General features: G+C 39.9%; 1 protein-coding gene across 1 annotated transcript in view; it reads right to left on the minus strand.

Annotated features, from left to right (window-relative positions):
• The window catches only part of MGAT4C (MGAT4 family member C), a 406,827-nt gene that overhangs the window by 9,991 nt on the left and 374,413 nt on the right, over nucleotides 1-22,423 (minus strand). The window contains exon 4 of the mRNA XM_030478871.1: nucleotides 1,010-1,165. Within this exon, the coding sequence (XP_030334731.1) occupies nucleotides 1,010-1,138 (129 nt within the window). The 5' untranslated portion in view covers nucleotides 1,139-1,165. The remainder of the gene's footprint in view (nucleotides 1-1,009; nucleotides 1,166-22,423) is intronic.

Here is a 22,423-nt window from a genome sequence, read left to right on the forward strand (position 1 = left end):
CTTTCAGAATATTGGAAAGCCCATACTGTCCCAGTTTGATAAGGCAAATCAGGCAAAAGGTGGCACAGAGTATCAGAAAGTCACTCAGTAGTCCAATTCAAGATCAAAGAAGGAGAGCGTCTAATCATATCATAATGTTAGATACTCAGTTTAGTCATTTTACTATTTGCAAGATTGTTATTAAGGTACCATGTTCTTTTACTGGGCTCAGTCCAACCTCCAAAGAGCTGGAAATTGAATCCATTAATCAAATCTTCAGGGCTTACTTGATGTTGAGCACTGAGATACCCGGAGGTTACATATAAACTGCAGTTATGTCACATTGTCAGTAGGTTACTTGTTGAAATCCCTAACACAGATCTTTCCATAAATCTTTTTCACACTCATGAACTTGCACTAGTTATCATTTATGTCTAATTGTTAACGCTGTAGCACTGAACCCCCCCAGACTCAAATCTGAGATACAGAAAGTGCAAATAACAAAAAATAAAAGCACTAAAAAGAAATTCTTCATGCAAGGAGCTTAAAATGTACGGAATTAGTGTAAGTTCTCTTCTATAATTATATTTCTGTAATATTGTTTAATGCAGTATTCAGAGGTGATATTTGGAGTGTGGACTGAAAAAGGAGCTCCTAGATCATATGCATATTTCAAATGTAAGCAATTAAAATTGAGAGAAATCCAGAACTATGGAAAATACAGGGATTGTTTTGACTCAAAGGAAGATACCTGTTCAGGTATCTCCATATTTTGCTACATTCATTATCTCCCATACTTCCAATACCCAATGACATATTTACTTCTGTGAAAAGGGCTGTTAGGGTCTTCCTGACACATCCTATATGTAGTATATATTGATAAGATGGCTTCATTATAAAGCACACATTTTGATCATACTTCACTGTACACTAACAGGGGGAATTGCAGAAGTTATGAACTTTACTGCTTAACCAGGGATGTGTCATGTTCTGTTGTTCCAGGATCATTTCTTCCATCTGAAAAACTTACCAAAACATAACCATCTTCAATGTACAAATTCATGAACAGCAAGCAAATGACAAGGACTCCTAAGAATGACACTGCTGATCGTTTCCGCAAGCATCTCATTTTATCACAATATTTCAAGCTGAGTCTCATGTGAAGAACGACGTATAGTAGTGTCACCTATGAAAAAAACCCACAGTATTACATGAACTTGCCATATGATAAGCATGATAGCAAACCAACTTACCATCAGATGTATCAAACCCTTTAAACATGCATAGCCTATACCCTTTAAGATGGAATTAATTTCATTTAATCATTGTCACCTTCAAGTTTAATATAGAATTCTCTATAACTTAGGTGCCTTATTTTTTTCCTCACCCCTTTTTTTTTTTTTCCCCTGGTGTTAGTGAAGAAAAAAGCACACTTTGTCCTATCCATTTTAGGCTGGAATTATTATGTCAGTGTGGTAGGAGTGAATCAGCAGTTGAGTTTCCCATGTATAACTGTCAGATCCCAGCTTGATGGCAAGAGACGATGCGCGTTGTCTCCCTGTCTGCCAGTGCCTCCTTCCAAAGACAGCTTAGGCCAAAGCTATTGCATGACTCAGTATCATTGCCCATAGGAGAATTCTGGATACCAGAACTACCAGGCACAAATGAGGTACCTTCCCTGCAGTGAGAGGGCAGTAACAAGACTGCAGCATCCTTGAGCCTTAGACCTCTCTACTAGGACAGAAAAGCTCATTGGAAGTGTAATTTTCTACAGAAGAAGAAAGATAGATTTCTACCTTAGACCAGACACATCTGAGGAGAGTACTGGGAAGTCTTTACGCTATTAGATGAATTGGACAAAGAAAGGATCAGAAATCCACTCAACACTTCAAAATCAAGAAAGAGGACTGTCTAGTCATATCACAATATCACAAGCAATAAAACATATTCAGTTTAGTCATTTTATTATTTAAAACAAGATAAATTCTGTTTGTGGCTACCAAATTGGAAACATTAACCTGTTCAGGACTACATGTGTTTGGAAAAGATCTGGCCACAAACTAAAGAAACAAACTCCAGATCAGACTGCCAAAACTCTGATGGATTCTTAACTAAAAAGAAGACTATAAACTCATTAGTTTAAGTACAAGTGTATTTTGGCTATTATCCATAACAGTGTCTGATTTTTCTAGCAAATTTAATATATAGAAGTCATGGACAAATGGAAAGTTTAAAGCTAGCCTATATGAAGTAGTAAATAGCACTGCATGCGCAGTGCTTAACCCTGAATTTAAGTACCTTTGTATTTCAAGTGCTGAACATCTAAACTGACACAAAATAGGCCAAATTAAGAGTTACAAAAAAGATTTTTCATGTCATATAGAAAATTTTCTGGCCTAATAGCAAAAAAAATTCCAAGTGTGAAATTCAATCTATATTTGCTTTGCCAAACTGATTAAATATATCTAACAGTGTAAAATATGAGTCCATTAGACTCTAGAGAACAGGGAGGTAAATGCATCAAGTATTGGTTACACAAATGTTTAACTGCAAGGTTTTGTCTGTATAGATTCAAGATGAACTGCAGAAAATGGACATCAGTTGTACACTGAATGATTTAAAATCATGATGTTGAAAAAAAGAACAACTTACATGTTGCACAAAGGAAAAAACCCCAACTTAATAACAATATAGATTTCTGTCCCTATTTATTTGACGATGGGATGAAATGCAGCAGGCTGACTATCCTGAAGCTGAAAAAGTCCAATGTAGCTATTTTTTAGGTTACAGCAATGATCTCTTTTCCCTTAATATCTAATGAAAATAAATATCAGTAAGGACCTGCCAGGGCCATGAATCTCTGAACTCTTGCCCCTCCACCTGTGACAGCACAGTGGTTGCTGGGTGTCTGTGGATTCCAGCAAGCTGTTGTGGAAATGAAAGACTGCCCCTGTTTTAGAAAAGACCATGCAGTTTGGGTTTCATTTTGTTTCTTTCTTCCTTCCCTTCTCCCTCCCCTAATATAGCTACTGATTTTCAAAGAAATGCACTTTTAAAAATTTGTCAGAGGATCACTGGATTAAATACTGACACTTCTCAGATAATGATGTGAACTAACCCAACTACTGAAAATTCAAGTAGTCTGGGTTGGAGTGCTTTCAGGCCCTGGCAGCTTGAGGTGTAGCAGCGCACTACAATTGCACATATTGAATTGTTTATCTTGAAATCTTGGGAATAAATAAATATTTTAGGGGTTTTTTTTGAGTCACAGGATGATTGGATGTGCCATAATTTCTTCTTGGACTGCAGTATTACACTGTTCCCTCATCTTTTCTCTGAGCAGCCTGACTGAAGTCCCTAAGGGTGAGGAAGGAGACTTACAACTATGTTGGTTGGCCATACTATATTAGTTTTTACCCATTGTAGTTTTAATTAAATCATTACTATGCTGGATTAGGAATAAAAATTGAGGGAATGACATAGGTGAGACTGGAGGAACATGGGACTCTCATTACTAAAGCTGATACAGAGAAGGAGAAGAGCAGAGTATGTTCACCCTTCCAAGGTAAACACTTGCATTTCTCGTGCTGGTTTCACATCAGTCATTGTAACATTCCTGTTTTACAAATAGATTCCGTGAAACGGTTGAAAGCAAAACACCATTCCAGTGAGATTTCTTTGTTCATAAAACCTATTGGTAGGTTCATACTAACCGAAGGAACTGAAGGGAAGGATTCCCTTACTAGGGCGCCTCACAGAAGAGGCATGACTCCATCACTAACACCAGATGGCAGTGCCGACGCATACTTGCGCCAGCATTCAACCTGCTCTTAAACCTATTCCTTCCAACTAGGTAGTCTGAAGGTACTATTCGACATATATATACTGTAAGCCTTTAGCTAAAAATGTGCACATACTCATACATATATACAGGCAGAATTCCTTACATCAATAAGCCAAGTCCTTGAAACCAAAAAATGAATTTAAAATATTTAAATTTAAATCTGTTAAAATTTTTAAACATATTTCAATTTTTATGTCAATGTAGCTATTCCCAAGAAGACAAAATGAGAAAAAGCAAGAGTTTTTTCTTCTTTTCTCTTTTCAGAGGAAATAATAATTTCTCCAGACCATACAAATGCACACTTGCTGTGGTGTACTATTTCATATTCAATCCACTGTAATTCTTCATCACTTTCTGACAATACTAGGGATTTGTGCTTTGTCCTGCTTTCAAAGATAACTATTTACTTTCCTGATCTGTTTCCTCCTCAATCAAATATGTAAAAAGGCTCTGTGGTGTTCCTTTACCTTTAAGTATGTCAACCCGAGTTTGTGTCTTAGCCTTACCTAACCAGTACGGTGAATCTGCTTGTATCTACAGATGTACGGAGATGGAGCAACAAGGTCATCTTTGCATTATACTCTGGTCTGCCTGGGTGCCTGTACCCCAGCAACTCAAGAAAAGTTGCTTTCTTGCAGAAGAACTGATGGCTGCCACAAATGACAACTGCATTGCCTTTATACTATAATATTTCCAAATCAGGCATGCCTGTTACTGCAGAGTCTGTATTTCAGGAGGGACATTAGAGCAGATCCACTACCACATTTATTATATCAACAAAATCCATAGGTAACACACAAAAAAGTGTGTCTGGACTATTAAACCCCTAGGGTGCCATCCCCAATTTAACTAAGACACTCAGAAGTAGGTACTTCATTCCTCAGCCTTCTGACATACCATTCCTCCATTGTTTAACTAAATTGCTTTACTTGTCTTAATATTTGTCCAAATTGTTTTTCAGCTTTTCTTTTTGGAAGACTGCCCATGATACCTCAAGGATTGCGTTCAGTCACCTTTACAAAGTGACAAAGAAAACACTTTCAGGAAAAAAAAAAAGAAAAGAAAAGAAAAATAGAATTTTTTTACATGGCTATTGTTAAATTTTGCACTTGTTATGGTCTTATACAAAATTAAAAAAGTCTAGTTTGTGATATACATTTGAGCTACAGTTGGTAGTGAACTGGAGAATTATAATGGATAAACTATTCCTTGGGGCTCAGATAGACTACCAGCAAGATTCACTGCCTGTCTTACTGAAAGCCTGAAAGTACCTATAAAATGTTTAAGGTTGACAGGCAGGATGTTTGCTGTCACTGGCAGCAGGGAAGTAAAAACTAGTCTGAAGGAACAGGAGGTTTAACTCAGAATGTGGCTAACAAATCCAGAGGGTAGAGCTCAGGTTTTAAACTAGCCATAAGTGCTTTTTTTAGATGGTTTACACTGTCTATATCCACATGATCAAAATAAACTGTTGAAAGATTATCATGTCTTCTGAAATTTAAATTCTAGGTACAGAAAGTTAAAAAGAGGTTTATAAGTAGGCAGCTTACTCAAAATTAACACTGATAAATGGATGGGCAAAAGAATGGATTTTAAAAAAGGATTTGAAAGGCATATTGATTCTTGATCCACAGAAGGTGAGAGATTATTTCAAACACTGATGTAGCATACAGATATATACAGACCCCAATAGCTTGGGAGAGGATTGAGTATTTGGGAAGAAAAAAATGCTTCAGCTGAAGCAAGTTATCAAATAATACAGAAAAGTAAAGAGCTTAGTTTCATGGTGGGTGTTGGAGGATGAAGTGCCTTTCCCGTCTGACAATTTCAGAGTCATAAAATGAAGCCACAGAACTTACTTTGATCGTAGTGCTCTGAGCAACACATAACACATTTCTCCTGGCTTGGACGAGTCAAGTCTAATCAAGGGGAAGATATGACTAAAAAGTGCGAAAACATATTGACTTCGACCGTAAAGCACTATTTAATCCATCACTGGATGGATGGCTGTGTATACTGCTGGATATATTTTATCAAGTAAGTTGTAGTGTAAAAGACGGGTTTTAGAAAAATGATATAGACAATGAGTCAAGGGCATGTAGAAAAAGCCTGTAAGGCAAGAAAAAATGACAAAGAAATCTGAAATAGCCCTGAAGTTCTGCTCCACAGAGACAAAGCAGAGGAGAAAATAAAACAGCATGAGCATGAAGAGGAAAGAGACAGCTCTCTGTAACATCCAGAGAAAGATTAGAAGCTTTTAGAGATACGGGAGTGGGGGTTTAAGCTGCATCAGAAATAAAGGCAGAAATCTTTGAGCACTGAAAATAGCACTGGGCACTGTTCACATGAAAGAATTTCTGGAAAGATGAGATAAAGATTGAACTAAATAGATATTAACTATGTTTTATCTATTTACTCATCAATGAATGAAAGGAAGATGGGTATAAGCACTGATAGACTCAACAGCAAGCTAAAACTTTTATGGACAATTGTCATACAGTACCTTTCTATAGTATGTGAGTACAGAGCTATCACATACAACGGGCTATTAGGTAAACCAAATTCCTTCAGTCTATTAGACACTGAACTGAATAAACTGGAGGGACATAGAATCATAGTATCATAGAATAGTAAGGGTTGGAAAGAACCTTAAGATCATCTAGTTCCAACCCCCCTGCCATGGGCAGGGACACCTTGCCCTAAACCATGTGGTCCAAGGCTCTGTCCAACCTGGCCTTGAACACCACCAGGGATGGAGCATTCGCAACTTCCTTGGGCAACCCATTCCAGCACCTCACCACCCTCACTGTAAAGAACTTCTTCCTTATATCTAATCTAAACTTCCCCTGTTTAAGTTTGAAGCCGTTACCCCTTGTCCTACCACTACAGTCCCTAAGGAAGAGTCCCTCCCCAGCATCCTTATAGGCCCCCTTCAGATACTGGAAGGCTGCTATGAGGTCACCACGCAGCCTTCTCTTCTCCAGGCTGAACAGCCCCAACTCTCTCAGCCTGTCTTCATACGGGAGGTGCTCCAGCCCTCTTATCATCCTCGTGGCCCTCCTCTGGACTTGCTCCAACAGCTCCATGTCTTGTTTATGTTGAGAACACCAGAACTGTACGCAGTACTCCAAGTGAGGTCTCACAAGAGCAGAGTAGAGGGGCAGGATCACCTCCTTCAACCTGCTGGTCACGCTTCTTTGGATGCAGCCCAGGATACGGTTGGCTTTCTGGGCTGCAAGCGCGCACTGAAGCCGGCTCATGTTAAGCTTCTCATCAACCAACACCCCCAAGTCCTTCTCCACAGGGCTGCTCTGAATCTCTTCTCCACCCAACCTGTAGCAGTGCCTGGGATTGCCCCGACCCAGGTGTAGGACCTTGCACTTGGCTTAGTCAAACTTCATGAGGTTGGCATTGGCCCACCTCACAAGCATGTCAAGGTCCCTCTGGATGGCATCCCTTCCCTCCAGCGTATCAACTGAACCACACAGCTTGGTGTCATGGGCAAACTTGCTGAGGGCGCACTCAATCCCACTGTCCATGGCGCCGACAAAGATGTTGAACAGGACCGGTCCCAACACCGATCCCTGAGGGACACCACTCGTTACAGGTTTCCAACTGGACATATTGCTGTTTACCACAACTCTTTGTTTGTGGCCATCGAGCCAGTTTTTTATCCACTGAGTGGTCCATCTATCAAATTGACGTCTCTCCAATTTAGAGACAAGGATGTCATGTGGGACAGTGTCGAACACTTTGCACAAGTCCAAGTGGATGATGTCAGCTGCTCTGCCCCTGTCCATCAGTTCCGTGGCTCCATCATAGAAGGCCACCAAATTGGTCAGGCAGGATTTCCCCTTAGTGAAGCCATGTTGGCTGTCACCAACCACCTCGTTGTTTTTCATGTGCCTTAGCATGCTTTCCAGGAGAAACTGTTCCAGGATTTTGCCAGGCACAGAGGTGAGGCTGACTGGTCTGTAGTTCCCCGGGTCTTCCACCTTCCCCTTCTTGAAAATGGGGGTTTTATTGCCCTTCTTCCTGTCATCAGGAACTTCACCTGACTGCCACGATTTCTCAAATATGATGGACAGTGGCTTAGCAACTTCATTCGCCAGCTCCTTCAGGACCCACAGATGGATTTCATCAGGTCCCACGGACTTGTGCACGTTCAGGTTCTTAAGATGGTCTTGAACCTGATCCTCTCCTACAGTGGGCCTAAGGTCTTCATTTTCACAGTCCCTGCATCTGCTTTCCAAGCCTTGCATGGTGTTGTCAGAGCATTTGCTGGTGAAGACTGAGGCAAAGACGTCATTAAGAACCTCACATACTACTCTGAAGATACCCCTGCAGATCTCAGTCCCTCAACCGAAAGCAAAAACTACATGAGCTAATCTCTGAGCAACACTTAACACTTCTCTAAACTAACTTTTTCCTCAAGACTCTTACCTGAGGTTTATAGCTAAGAGCTTGTCCTTTGCCATAGTCAAGCACCCTGGGTATCACCACTGTTGTAGTGGAATTGCACAGAGATATAGACAAACTTATTTTTGTGAAGAAAAGAAAGTCAGTGTGTTTGACCAAAGCCAATTAAACTTAATGAGAAACGTTTCATCTGACCCTGGCTAAATCTAGTTATGGTTTTCTCTACAACACAACCTGTAGCCTCATCTAACAGAAAGGTGAATAGTTTCTTTACAGAACTGCAGAATCACAGAATGGTTGAGGTTGGAAGGGACCTCCGGATGTCATCTGGTCCAACTTACTCGTTCAAGTGGAGTAACCTGGAACCGAATGCCCAGGACCATGTCCAGGTGGCTTTCGAATATCTGGAGATGAAGACTCCACAACTGCTCTGGGCAGCCTGTGCCAGTGTTTCATCACCCTCGCAGTGAAAAAAAAATTCCCTGATGTTCAGAGGGAACTATCCATGTTTCAGTTTGTGCCGATTGCCTCTGGTTCTGTCACTGGACACCACTGAAAAGACCCTCTGTTTTCTTTGCACCCTACCTTCAGATATTCATATACACTGATAATATTCCCCTTAAACCTTCTGTTCACCAGGCCGAAGAGTCCCATCTCTCTCAGCCTTTCCGCATACAAGAGATGCGCCAGTCCCTTAATCATTCCTGCGGCCCTTTATTGGACTCTCCTCAATATGCCTAAGTCTGTCTTGTAGTTGGGAGCCCAGAACTGAATACAGCACTCTAGGTGTGGCTTTACCAGTGCTGAGTAAAGGAGAAGGATCACCCTTGACCTGCTGGCAATACTTTGTCTAATGCACCCCAGAATACCATTCACCTTTGTGTGAGCCAGCACAGGCAGGGCAAAGGAACAACCACAAAACCATGGATGAAATGCAAAGAGTAAATTTATTTTCACTGCCTCACCAACTAGGGAATCCCCGAAGCAGCACCCGGACAGAGGCATGAAAGAGGGGATGCAGGCAGCATGGAGCTAGGGAATCACCAACCCTGCTGTTTTCACCTGTATATCAAAGCTTCGCACACGTGTAGTTTACCACTGTGCTTCAATCTTTCCACAGCAGGGCAGGAGTCCCAAACTTGTTCAGTAGGGTGCCTCTAAGTCTATCACAGGCCAATGTTATCTAAACACAGATGTTCTGCCTGTCAAACACACAAGGCTAAACAACAATTAGTATGATATATGTGTTTTTTCGACACCCTAGCTGCGAGTAACTTGAGTGTGTTTATGATACTGCTTGCCAATCTTCTGTTATTTTCCCACAGCCACCTTTGCTGTAATGGCACACTGCTAGCTCTTCTTCAGCTTCATGTCCACTATGACTGCCAGTCCTTTTCCGCTAAACTGCTTTCTAGCTGGGTGATTCCCAGTATATATTGGTGCATGGATTTCTTATTGGTGCAGGATTTTGAACTTTCCCTTGTTAATGTTTATGAGGTTCCTGCCAGACCATTTTTCCAGCCTGTCAAGGTCCCTTTGGATTGCAGCACAGCCCTGTGGTATATCAGGCACTCCTCCCAGTTTTGTGTCATCTGTAATCATTTAGTCGTTTGTAATCCTAATGTGGAGTAACAATCCAAAAGATCCTCCATGGAGTTGCACAAGTGTATGACTAATTTTTACAAACCTTAGGTGTTGAAAGATGTTCTAACATGGCATCCTTATGTATTGTTTCAGAGAGCTTACATAATAATGTGCATTTGGGGTAATAATCCAATTCCTTTTTTATTTTTTTTTTTTTTACAAATGACGTTGCTGGGCCCTTTATCCTCTATACCACATTTAACTACTTCAGAAGAGGGAGAAGTCCATTTAGAAAGGTGGCTAAGCATTACAGAGTAACTCTCAAACTCACAAGATTCTGCGATATAGTTGATTATTTGCACAAAGCCATGTGTATGTGAAGTTCATGGTACTCTTGGGAAATAATGTAAAATAGATTAGGAGATTAAATGTGAGAAAATTGGTTTTCACTGGCCATATTATTAATCTTTTTCTAAGATAAGTGTTTCATTAAGACTTTCCACTGAGCACCCAGGCAGCAGCTTCCTGATCAATGAAATAACTCATTCTAAAGAGAAGTCTCAGAACACTATGTATGGATGTGGAGGACCAACAATTTGCTTATTCTTTTTTTTTTTAAAGAAACAAACTTCAGTAAGTTTTGATTAATAAGCACCTATAAGTGAAAAAAAATCCTTATAAAAAACTACATTTGTTGTTTTTTTAAAAAATGTTTTGTGTGATGAACTTTATATATTGTCATACACAAAATATACTGCTATGATAATTTCTTTTCAGTAGAAGCAACACAATGTGAACAAGTTATGTCCAAAATTTCTCATCTTCAGCTCTGATTCTGCAGCCAGATTTACTATCAGAAACCCAACTGATATCTCTGAAGCTCTGAATTGATTCACAAACTGGTAGCCTTGATTACGTTTATTTTGTTTTTACAAGAAAGAATTAAAATTATTTTTGCTGTTCAGTGAATGTTGCCATTTATGGGCTAGTCTAGCCTTGATCTATTACAAGAATTGATGATGATTATATAACTAATGGAGATGGTTTTAGAGGTAAAATCTGCAACATATTATATTGAACTGCAAGGCAATTAGGTCATGCGACCTAACCAGGATCTGCAGTGGGAAAGATTAATAGCTATTGTTGCAAATGTCATCACTGTTACTGCCTTCTGAGTTAATGATGGATTAGAGACCTTGTGAATAATGCTTCATAGAAAGGAAGCAGACCAGACACACTAGCAGCTTTCAGTTGCCATGATTATGATTTCAACTTTAATAATCAGATTTCCTGTAGACTTCAGAAAAGTGGCGCTAGGCAGAATTGAAAAAAGGCCTCAGGTGAATAGCTACATGTCAAGTGAAAAGGAATTTCAGATCCAAGCAGGTGAGTAGCATGGGATCTCTTCTCTAAAGCTGCTTTCACTGAACAGGGTCATGCTACCCTGTATCTCTGTGACCTATCAAGGAAAAGTAGTTCCATTTGGGTATGGAGCATCTCTCCAAAGACTGCACACTTCTGCATATGCCTCCCTATGGAAATCTCTGCTATCCAGTGAGCAGCTGGAGCCTCATTTCATTAAAATGTCGCACCATTATTCAAGGGAATAGTAGCGAAGGAGAAAGGCTTACTACTTCTGTCTTGTAGCAGATTAGTTTCCAGTTTTTTTAGGATATCCTTATCTCATTTTGTTTCTAGCTTCAATTTATCTATTTATTTACATTATGCTTGGTGTTATCTGTTAGGTTGTGTCAGACCTAATTTTGCCACCTAAACAAAATATTTCTCCCACTTTTTTTTTTTTAAAAAAGAAACTCTAAAGAAAAAGAATTAACAAAATGGCTGGATGATGTGGCCAACCTGTCCACATCAGGTTATGTGGTAAAGAGACACTGTGTATGACAAACATGATGATCAATAAAGGCTTAAATGACCTTTTCCACTATTCTGTATGTCATTTACTATAAATAAACTCAAACCATTGCAATAAAATGATATTTGCTGTCCAGGTTTCTAATGGTAAAAATGTTTTTTGAATTTTCTGTTTTTCCAAAGAAATAGTTAAATAAATAAAGCTTGGTAGCAGGGGTTGAATAAATCGTGAAAAATGTCTTTGATGATTTTCTTTTGAGTGTTTTAAAGTAAACATTCAACCCACTTTTCCCCTGAAGAAACTGCAAAATATTGCTTCAGATTAGTGACAGAAGGCTTTCATTTTTCATGTCTTAAATCATATCATTATCATAAAGATATGCTTAATAAGTAAAGTAGTTATTTCACTTGAACATGATACAGAGCCAGGAAGAAACTTTCCTTAATATAGTCAAGAATAAGTTTGATAAGTCTGAATGTGCACATTCACCTGTTTTTCTTATTTTTACAATACCAGTAACTGCAGTATCGTTTGGGGATGAAAGGGAATTGTAGAGTTTGCAGAAAAAGAAGTAAAGTAAAAAAGCTCCTTGCTAAAAAATTTACATTTCTTTGCAAGTAAAGTTCGAACAAGAGTGATTGTTAATTTAAACTTCAAGTTGGTCCTACATTCTAGGAGTTAATTGGAGCATTTCTACTAAGAAGAGAGACAACCAAAATATCCACAATATCTTAAATAAAATAAAAAAGCAAATAATAGATATAAAATCTCTATGACAGGTTATTTTGTTGTTGTTGTTGTTTTTATTCTACATTTTTTATCAATTCCTGACTTTCTCCTGTTGTAGGTACCCTAGCTCTCTTCTTTTTAATTAGCTTCCAAAATCTAAAAATTAGTTTTATGGTGAGCTTTATGTGATGGCATGTGTACCACTTTGTTCAGGCTGATTCCTTTAGAGCACCTACATTTCAACGTTATTCTGAGCACCTTTTGTAGAGGCTTCTTGCCGCCAGTGACATTATAGAGAGCTCAGGAGAACTAGCAATGATACGAACTGCTACTGAAAATGCTCCTAAGAACTCCAGAAAACTCCCTATGGTTTTCTAACAAATTCTGGTGTAAATGGATTTAGTGACTCTTAAAGGCAAGAGAGTTGGAACCTTTTCAAAAAAAGCTCCAAGGAATGATGACAACAGAGGAACATATAATAACTTTATTGACTGATACACAAAGTCCTAGTTCCTGAGGTGACACTTTTAGTCTGCTTCTCCATTACTGAGTTTTGGGTTATATGTCAGTTGGATATATGCCCTGTTGTTTGAGAACTCATTGTAACTCTTCTTAAAATGGCATTCACTTGACCAAACACAGACAGCTATGATGTGAACGTCTGAGCTACTCCCACTTAGACTCTGTTTATAGCCAGTGCAGAAAAATAAGTATTTGTACATTGTGACTCATCTCACTAAAAAGTCACTGTCTAAAATACAGTTGAATTGTGCCCTAAAAATGCCCATTTCTCTTGACTGGCTACAAAACCAGCCTGAGATGGCTGACTCGGACACAGATTCCAAAAGGGAGGAATTCCATTCACATTTTCCCTCAGTTATTTCTATGTCTCTTTTGCTGCCTTTTTAGGGACAGAGCATTAACAGTAAGCCACTGTCTCTAGGTCCAAAGTGTGGACCTGCAGTGTGGGCTTACACCTTTACTGAGCACAATGTCCTAATTCTGACAATAATACAAGGTCAGATCCTAAATTGTCTCCACCTATTACAGTGTGGTTGGCATATCTTCACTGCAGTGGACTGCTGCAATTTATCCTCTGTTAAAAAAATCAAGTTTGGTTGTCTTGACAACCAAATGACAAGACAGTTCCCATTATGCATCTCATAAAACAGTTGTCCGACTTCAGGTATCAGTCTCTGCTGTTTCCCACTGGCTTTATCCAGGACACAGTTTCACAGCTGCTAGAGTTTCTGCTCAATAGATTCATCATAGTACAACACAGAGGACAGACTATTACCCGCATGCCCCACAGAAGGATCCTAATAGCTTTACTGTAGGATATTTGAAAATTGAAAGAGATACCTATTAAATGGCTTAGCAGCCACAATGGACTCATGCCCTCAAGCTGTGTTAGAGGAGGAAGTAATCTATGGTCTGTATCTTTGATTCACCCACAGTATCTGGCAAGACCAGAAACCCAGTTCATTCAGTGCATTCAAATGAAGCATCTGATTTCATTACACACCAGGTGTAATAAATTCTCTGTATAGCAGGACAGTAAGGCAGAGAGCTGTTTCATTTCAATGCAGTAACTGAACTGAGATTCTGATCTTGTCAGATGCTGTGGGTAAGTAAGTCGAAGATATGTACAGACTCTTCAGCCTAGAGGTAGAAAACCTATTGTAGACAGCATTCATCCTAATTCTCTTAACTCATCAAATTAATATGGTACTTTTTGTGTAGCCTTTTGTTATTCACCAAAAATCTTGGAAAGTTAACATTTCTGATGACTATCTTGAATCTCAGTTTAGGTTTCCAGAAGAAGCTTCAAGGTGTTACACTGGGATAAGACATCAGATACCCCAGCTCTGCGTGATGTGTGCCTGTATTGTCCACTGTATGGTTATGTCTTTTGGCAAAAGGTTTGTGAGTTTTTTTTTGGGGGGGAGTGGTGGGGCATAGTTCATTCCCACTGAGGATGAAATACCCAGTTTAGATTTACATGTCCTTACTTAGAGTTAGGGAAGTTTTGGGTTCATTCTTGCCAGCATCTGAGCGTTTGCAGAACATTTATGTTATTACACTGAGAAATTGTTAAATTTTAGTTACTGTATTAGTTACCTGGCTGTAAATATATATGACAGGATAGATGTATGTCATTGATGGACCTCTAGATTGTCAAAAAAAGTGGCACAATACATGATGATTTTATTTTAAATTGTGTTAGATGAAAAAAAATCTCACACTTGTGCAATAGAAAGAATTTATTTCTATTTTTGATTTGAATTTTAATCTTATATATTAAGTATAATATAAAAACTGGTAGTCAGCAATAAGAAAGCTGTTGAAGATGTAATCCAAAAGGTTTCCAGCAGTAGGTGAAAAGTTGCAATTTTACCTGAAAAGTGTTTTCCAGAACAAGAATTTTTCCATTGTTTCTGTTCTATTATTTTTCCAAACTCTGGATTCTGGGACTTGTCTGAAAACCACTGAGTCTTCGATTGACTTCTGCATCTCATTTAGGACCATGGTATCATGACAGTTAGTGTCCATTTAGAGTGTAGAATGTAATATAGATTTTTTTCCTACATCAGAAAGGCATTTTATAGAAACTGCCATACAATAGTTGTAAGTGGCAAAGAATAATAATATTAAGGTTGTAGAGAATTTCAAAAGGGTTGCTTTTCTTTTTTAAAAATAACTTCAGCCTTGAGCTAAAAATAGTGAGCTATATTTAGATTAAAGTTAGCGAGTCATCAACATTTCTTTATGGTCCTAAGAATACCAACCTAGCAAAATATTGAAAATCAACATTGTTTTTCTTATGTTATTCTAGGGCAAACAATACATGTTAAAATTAGTACAAATTTCAAAACATTTTTCTAAATGTTATCCTAAGGTAATTCTAGATACTGAACTTATCATTCTCATCAGTAGAACATAACAGCTTGTACTGTTTTGCTGCTAGGACTTCAAATTGCCAACAGATTCTCCTAATGAGTGTCTTTAGCTGCTAAATCAGCAAACGTCCAGTGAATGAGATCCAGGGATGCCAGCACTCTTTCTGCAATAGAAATGTAAGCTGTGTTCTCATGAAACTTAAATCTTTTAGAAACTAAATGTAAAATGACTTTGTAACAGTATTTCTGCATCATTCTCTGCATAACTGCCACTAGGAAAAGAAAAAATTAACGCAATGTAGCCAATTCATCTCTCTTTTCACTGTAGAAGTGTAGTCGTGTTCAGATGGGTAAAAATGTGGTATTAAGAGGGTTTTAACCCTTCTGCTACTACTGGTCAATGTAAGTTGTTTCTTTATCAGAAGGTACAGTTCATATCACACCCTGTATTCAGATTGAGACTGAATCCTAGCCCTTTGTCACTTTATGTCGGTTTACACTTGTCACTTTCTCTTCCAGGACATATTATCTTCTCTTTGTATAGAATAACATCTTTTTAGGTTTATGTCACTTGACTTTAGTTGCCTTATCTAAACTAGCTGATTTAAGCTCCCTACACATTCAATGTGCACTAACAGTTCCCAAATATGACTCTTTAAATTGCCTCGATACCAAGGCAATGGGGAATGAATGCTCCTTCATAGTATCTTCCTCTTTATTTACTGACTATGGAAATAATCTATGTAACTAGTTTAGCCTAGATCCCTAACTTTTAGATAGTCAAAGATAACTGGAATAAACATCAGTTTGCTGCCACTACTACCACCCAATAGTCTATCAGTAGACAGCATAGTCAATTGTATTTTCTAAAATAGTCTTAAAACTTTTCTATTATGAAAAGCCTACCTGAAAATCTAACTGGCTGAAAGCAGTGTGGGGAAAAAAACCCCACAACACAAACCCCCTGCAAACAACAACAACAAAAATCCTAGATTTGTGAACAAAACCCAGCTAAATAGAAATGTATTCAATATTCCAGTGCACAAACTAAAGTCACTCAATAATTGCAGGAGGAAACACACATGTGGGCACATGATACAATCAGGCGTCCAAAAGCTATGCTTGTGCCAGGCCGGACACAGAATGGTAAAAGGTGGTGGCATGTAGAGTTTCAGAGGAAGCACTACTAACGCACAGCTGAAAGAATACTTAGAAGCAAGCTGCGTGAGAATATGTTTTTAAATTTGAGCTCTAGAGGCATTAGACACATCTGCATCAAACATAGACTTAATATCCTTGGAAAAGAGAGTACTCTCAGTATTTTTGAACAGTAAATATTTAGCAATAATTTTCTTGAGTGGCTCTTGAGTGTATGGATGAATGAAGTACGACTGACCATATCTCTAAGTGAAGCCAAGCAAGCACACTGCGACTCACTGTTTTGTGTGCTAGAAATACGAATATAAGTGTAGTAAATAAGAGGAAAATGGTTGAATTGTATGCAACTAGAAAATCAGGCAGATATTTGGCTTCTTCCATTCTAAGTTTACAGTTGTTAATTTTATTTAAATCCATAATGTAGAGAATAAGCACAAAGTTCTGGCTTTGTTAGTTGCAAATCTTTGATGGAAATAAATAGATATGATAGTGAGAGTGGTTTGTATTATGTATTAGAACTTTTTTAGATATTGTAGCTGGCAAAATTTGTGAGCGTGTGTTTGGTTGGGGTATTTTTAATTTTTTACCATGGAATTTTGGAGATGATAGACACTTTAAGAAGAGCTGTGAGATGACAAGGAAAATGCTGCAATTGCTTTCTACTTTTCCTAGTGGCTTCCAGAACATGAAACCAAAAGCCATAATGCAGCTATAGTTTTAGGTGTCATTATGTCTCAGTACGACATAGTATAGAAGCATAGAATCATAGAATAGTAAGGGTTGGAAGGACCTTAGGATCATCTAGTTCCAACCCCCTGCCATGGGCAGGGACACCTCGCACTAAACCATGTGGCCCAAGGCTCTGTCCAACCTGGCCTTGAACACCGCCAGGGATGGAGCATCCACAACCTCCCTGGGCAACCCATTCCAGTGCTTCACCACCCTCACTGTAAAGAACTTCTTCCTTATATCTAATCTAAACTTCCCCTGTTTAAGTTTGAACCCATTACCCCTTGTCCTACCACTACAGTCCCTAAGGAAGAGTCCCCCCACGGCATCCTTATAGACCCCCTTCAGATACTGGAAGGTTGCTATGAGGTCTCCACGCAGCCTTCTCTTCTCCAGGCTGAACAGCCCCAACTCTCTCAGCCTGTCTTCATACGGGAGGTGCTCCAGCCCTCTTATCATCCTCGTGGCCCTCCTCTGGACTCACTCCAACAGCTCCATGTCTTGTTTATGTTGAGAACACCAGAACTGTACGCAGTACTCCAAGTGAGGTCTCACAAGAGCAGAGTAGAGGGGCAGGATCACCTCCTTCAACCTGCTGGTCACGCTTCTTTGGATGCAGCCCAGGATACGGTTGGCTTTCTGGGCTGCAAGCGCACACTGAAGCTGGCTCATGTTAAGCTTCTCATCAACCAACACCCCCAAGTCCTTCTCCACAGGGCTGCTCTGAATCTCTTCTCCACCCAACCTGTAGCAGTGCCTGGGATTGCCCCAACCCAGGTGTAGGACCTTGCACTTGGCTTAGTCAAACTTCATGAGGTTGGCATCGGCCCACCTCACAAGCATGTCAAGGTCCCTCTGGATGGCATCCCCTCCCTCCAGCGTATCAACCAAACCACACAGCTTGGTGTCATGGGCAAACTTGCTGAGGGCGCACTCAATCCCACTGTCCATGGCGCCGACAAAGATGTTGAACAGGACTGGTCCCAACACCGATCCCTGAGGGACACCACTCGTTACAGGTTTCCAACTGGACATCGAGCTGTTTACCACAGCTCTTTGCGTGAGGCCATCGAGCCAGTTTTTTATCCACCGAGTGGTCCATCTATCAAATTGACGTCTCTCCAATTTAGAGACAAGGATGTCGTGTGGGACAGTGTCGAACACTTTGCACAAGTCCAGGTAGATGACGTCAGCTGCTCTGCCACTGTCCATCAGTTCCGTGGCTCCATCATAGAAGGCCACCAAATTGGTCGGGCAGGATTTCCCCTTAGTGAAGCCATGTTGGCTGTCACCAACCACCTCGTTGTTTTTCATGTGCCTTAGCATGCTTTCCAGGAGAAACTGTTCCAGGATTTTGCCAGGCACAGAGGTGAGGCTGACTGGTCTGTAGTTCCCCGGGTCTTCCACCTTCCCCTTCTTGAAAATGGGGGTTATATTACCCTTCTTCCAGTCATCAGGAACTTCACCTGACTGTCAGGATTTTTCGAATATGATGGACAGTGGCTTAGCAACTTCATTCGCCAGCTCCTTCAGGACCCACAGATGGATTTCATCAGGTCCCACAGACTTGTGCACGTTCAAGTTCTTAGAGATGGTCTTGAACCTGATCCTCTCCTACAGTGGGCCTAAGGTCTTCATTTTCACAGTCCCTGCATCTGCTTTCCAAGCCTTGCATGGTGTTGTCAGAGCATTTGCTGGTGAAGACTGAGGCAAAGAAGTCATTAAGAAGCTCAGCCTTCTCCAAATCCAGGGTAGCCAGTTCTCCTGATAGCTTCCGGAGAGGGACCACGTTGTCCCTAGTCTGTCTTTTATTTGCTACGTATCTACAGAATCCTTTCCTGTTATCTTTTACATCCCTTGCCAAACTTAATTCTAGCTGGGCCTTAGCTTTCCTAACCTGGTCCCTAGCTTCCCGGGCAATGCTCCTACATTCTTCCCAGGCCGCCTGTCCTCACTTCCACCTTCTATAAGCTTCTTTTTTCCCCTCTAAGTTTCCTCAGCAGCTCCTTGTCCATCCATGGAGGTCTCCTGGCCCTCCTGCTGCACTTTCTTCTAGTCGGGATGCAACACTCTTGAGCACATAGCAGGTGATCCTTGAATATCAACCAGCAGTCTTGGGCCCCCCTGCCCTCTAGGACTATATCTCATGGAACCTTACTAAGGAGGTTCCTGAAGAGGCCAAACTCTGCTTTCTTGAAGTCCAGGGCAGTAAGCTTGCTGCACGCTCTTCTCACTGTCCTGAGGATCTCAAACTCAACCATCTCGTGATCACTAGAGCCAAGGCTGCCCTGGAGCGTCACATTTCCAACCAGTCCCTCCCTGTTGGTGAGCACGAGGTCAAGCATGGCACCTCTCCTTGTTGGCTCCTCTACTGCTTGAAAGAGGAAGTTGTCTTCCACACAATCGAGGAACCTCCTGGATTGCTTGTGCCGGGCCGTACCGTCCCTCCAACAGATATCAGGATGGTTGAAGTCCCCCATGAGGACAAGGGCCTGTGAGCATGAGGCTGCTCCTATCTGTCTGTAGCGCGCTTCATCCACAGAGTCCTCTTGATCAGGCGGCCTGTAACAGATCCCCACCGTAATGTCCCCCATTGCTGTTTTCCCTTTGATCCTGACCCACAAGCATTCTGTTACCTCATCACCCATCCCCAGACAGAGTTCCATACTCTCTAGCCTATCACTGACATAAATAGCAACTCCCCCTCCCCGTCTGCCTGGCCTGTCTTTTCTAAAGAGCCTGTAACCTTCCATTCCGACACTCCAGTCATAGGAGCCATCCCATCATGTTTCTGTGATACCAATGACATCATATTCCCGTAGCCTTGCACACATCTCTAATTCCTCTTGTTTGTTCCCCATACTACGGGTGTTTGTATAGAGGCACCTTAGCCGAGCTCCAGATGAAGCTGACTCAATGGCTGGGGCAGCTGGAACATCTCTACATCGCTCCAAGCGCTTATTACAGGTGCTGGCAACTGACCAGGAATGTTGGGATGGATCAATGCTCCCCTCCCCCAACATGTCTAGTTTAAAGCTTTCTTGACCAGCCTGGCAAGCCTCCTACCAAAACAGCTCTTCCCCTTCTTTGTCAGACTAGCTCCACCAGCCTCCAGTAGATCTGGCCTCCCAAATGGAGCCCCATGTTCTAAATAGCCAAACCCCTGACTATGGCACCAGCATTCTAACCATTTATTAACCTGACAAACACGCCTAGCTTTTTTAAGGTCCTCCCCTTTGTCCTGGAGAATCGATGAAAAAACTATCTGAGCTCCAGAGCCCCTAACCACCTCTCCTAGGGCTCTGTAATCCTTCTTAATGTTCTCCAGGCTACTCCTATCTATATCTCTTGCACCCACATGGACCACTAGAAGGGGGTAATAGTATCTAAGTGTTGCTCATCATGAGTGTGGAGCTTTTTCAAAATCTGGGTTTAGGAGGAGAGGTAGAAGAGTTTCTACTATTTTTATTTTATTGAATGTTTGAGCGGTAATGATCATTGAGATTCTCATATGAAATCACTTTTCTGTGTCACTTTCTAATACAGCCTAACCTTTCAGTGTCATTTTGACCTCTGACTGTACAAATCTTGTAACTCCAATATGATATAACCTTGCAACACCAATATGTGAAATGACATCTTTCTGGGATTCCCTTTAACCATGTTAATACATTTTTTGGAAATGTTACTTGAAATGTTACACAGTTTGTTACCTAAAGGCAGTATATTCCAGCAAATTTGTGTGCAGTAAGCAGCCTAGTTATTTGTCATTAACATAGCTACAAAACCAAAGATGATTAGAAATAAATTACATGTTATACATTATCTACATTTTGGTGTTTGCTTTTTTTTTTTCCCCATGAATATTTCAGGTTCTGTAGCTCAGTAGTATGTCGTGCTTTTTTACCACTTTGTGTTTCTGTTAAACTACATGAAAATGCAGTTTGTGTTTTTTATACTGGCTTACAGTGTGCAATGACGTATAAAGAAGTGTAAAAAATGTAAATTATTTAAATAGTTAGATCCTTCCATTTTGTTTTGATCCAATGCCTGTTCCTGCACTCTAAATTTTTTTTACGATGGGAGAGAGTTCAAGTACAGAACATGTATCAACAGGCACAAAAATGAGACTCACTGCTAAAATATGATTGAATTCAGCATGATAAGTTATTCTTTAAATTGCTGTTATGCATTTTTATTACCTAGTTAGGCAGTAAAATGAATGTGTCATTGGTTATGGATATATACATCTCAGCATGCTTTAGTTAGTATATCAGGAAGAATACTGCTTCTTAGAATCTGTGATTTTCACATAGAAAAGAACATATAAACCCAGATTACCTAGCTGTGACTATTTAAAGGAACTTTCAGCAGTAGTGATACGCAAACTAAAGGAAAAATGGTTCAAAGACAATGCTTATGTTTGTTACAATTTCTCAGAAATTTCACAAAATTTTGTCCAGTTGATAGGTGTCTAAACATTTCTTGCTGCAATTTGAATTCTAAAATTCATATTTTGCACAGTGCTGGATCTGTTAAATTTAGTCAAAAGAGTATTCATAAAAAAAAAGTGGAAAAGTGTAAGTCTAACTGAAGTAAATACATACATACAAGGTGGAATTGTATGAACATTTACAATAGTGTTCATACAGTTCTTACTAGTCCTGAAGACATTGTTAAAGATAGAAAATGGAATTTGGAAATGGGAAAAGATAGGGTTGGGGAGCAATATTGCAAAATAAGGCTTTTCATCTTGTTTGAATCTTCCCGTACTCTGTTTTTTGGTATTATAATTTCAATCTTTCCCTGTAGAAAGTAAGCTCATTATTTCTTTTGTAATTCTAAAAGCGCAAACAAATGGATAACTTTGTTGCCAAAAGAGAAGCTGAAGGGTTGATTCTGATTTCAGCTGCTTACTGGCACCAGACTAAAACTGTATTTTTCTTTGCTGAAAAGTAAACTGGGAGGCAGGTCACCCACTGTGACCCATAAAGGTTCTTAATAATGATCTCCAAGTTAAAGCTGACCACCGTTTTTAGCCAAAATTTCTAAAGAGCTAAACAATTTTTTTAAGTGAAAAAAATAGGCATTTAACATTTGTAAATCCCTCAATATTGTTACCCTCAGAAGTAGGTCAGTGTTGTTTGTCATTGGGACACTCTCTCTTTAGAAGCTCATTTGTAGGCTTTTCTAAGGATATGTACGAGT

This window comes from Strigops habroptila, chromosome 3 (genome assembly GCF_004027225.2).
Source record: "Strigops habroptila isolate Jane chromosome 3, bStrHab1.2.pri, whole genome shotgun sequence".
Classification (NCBI taxonomy): Eukaryota; Metazoa; Chordata; class Aves; order Psittaciformes; family Psittacidae; genus Strigops; species Strigops habroptila.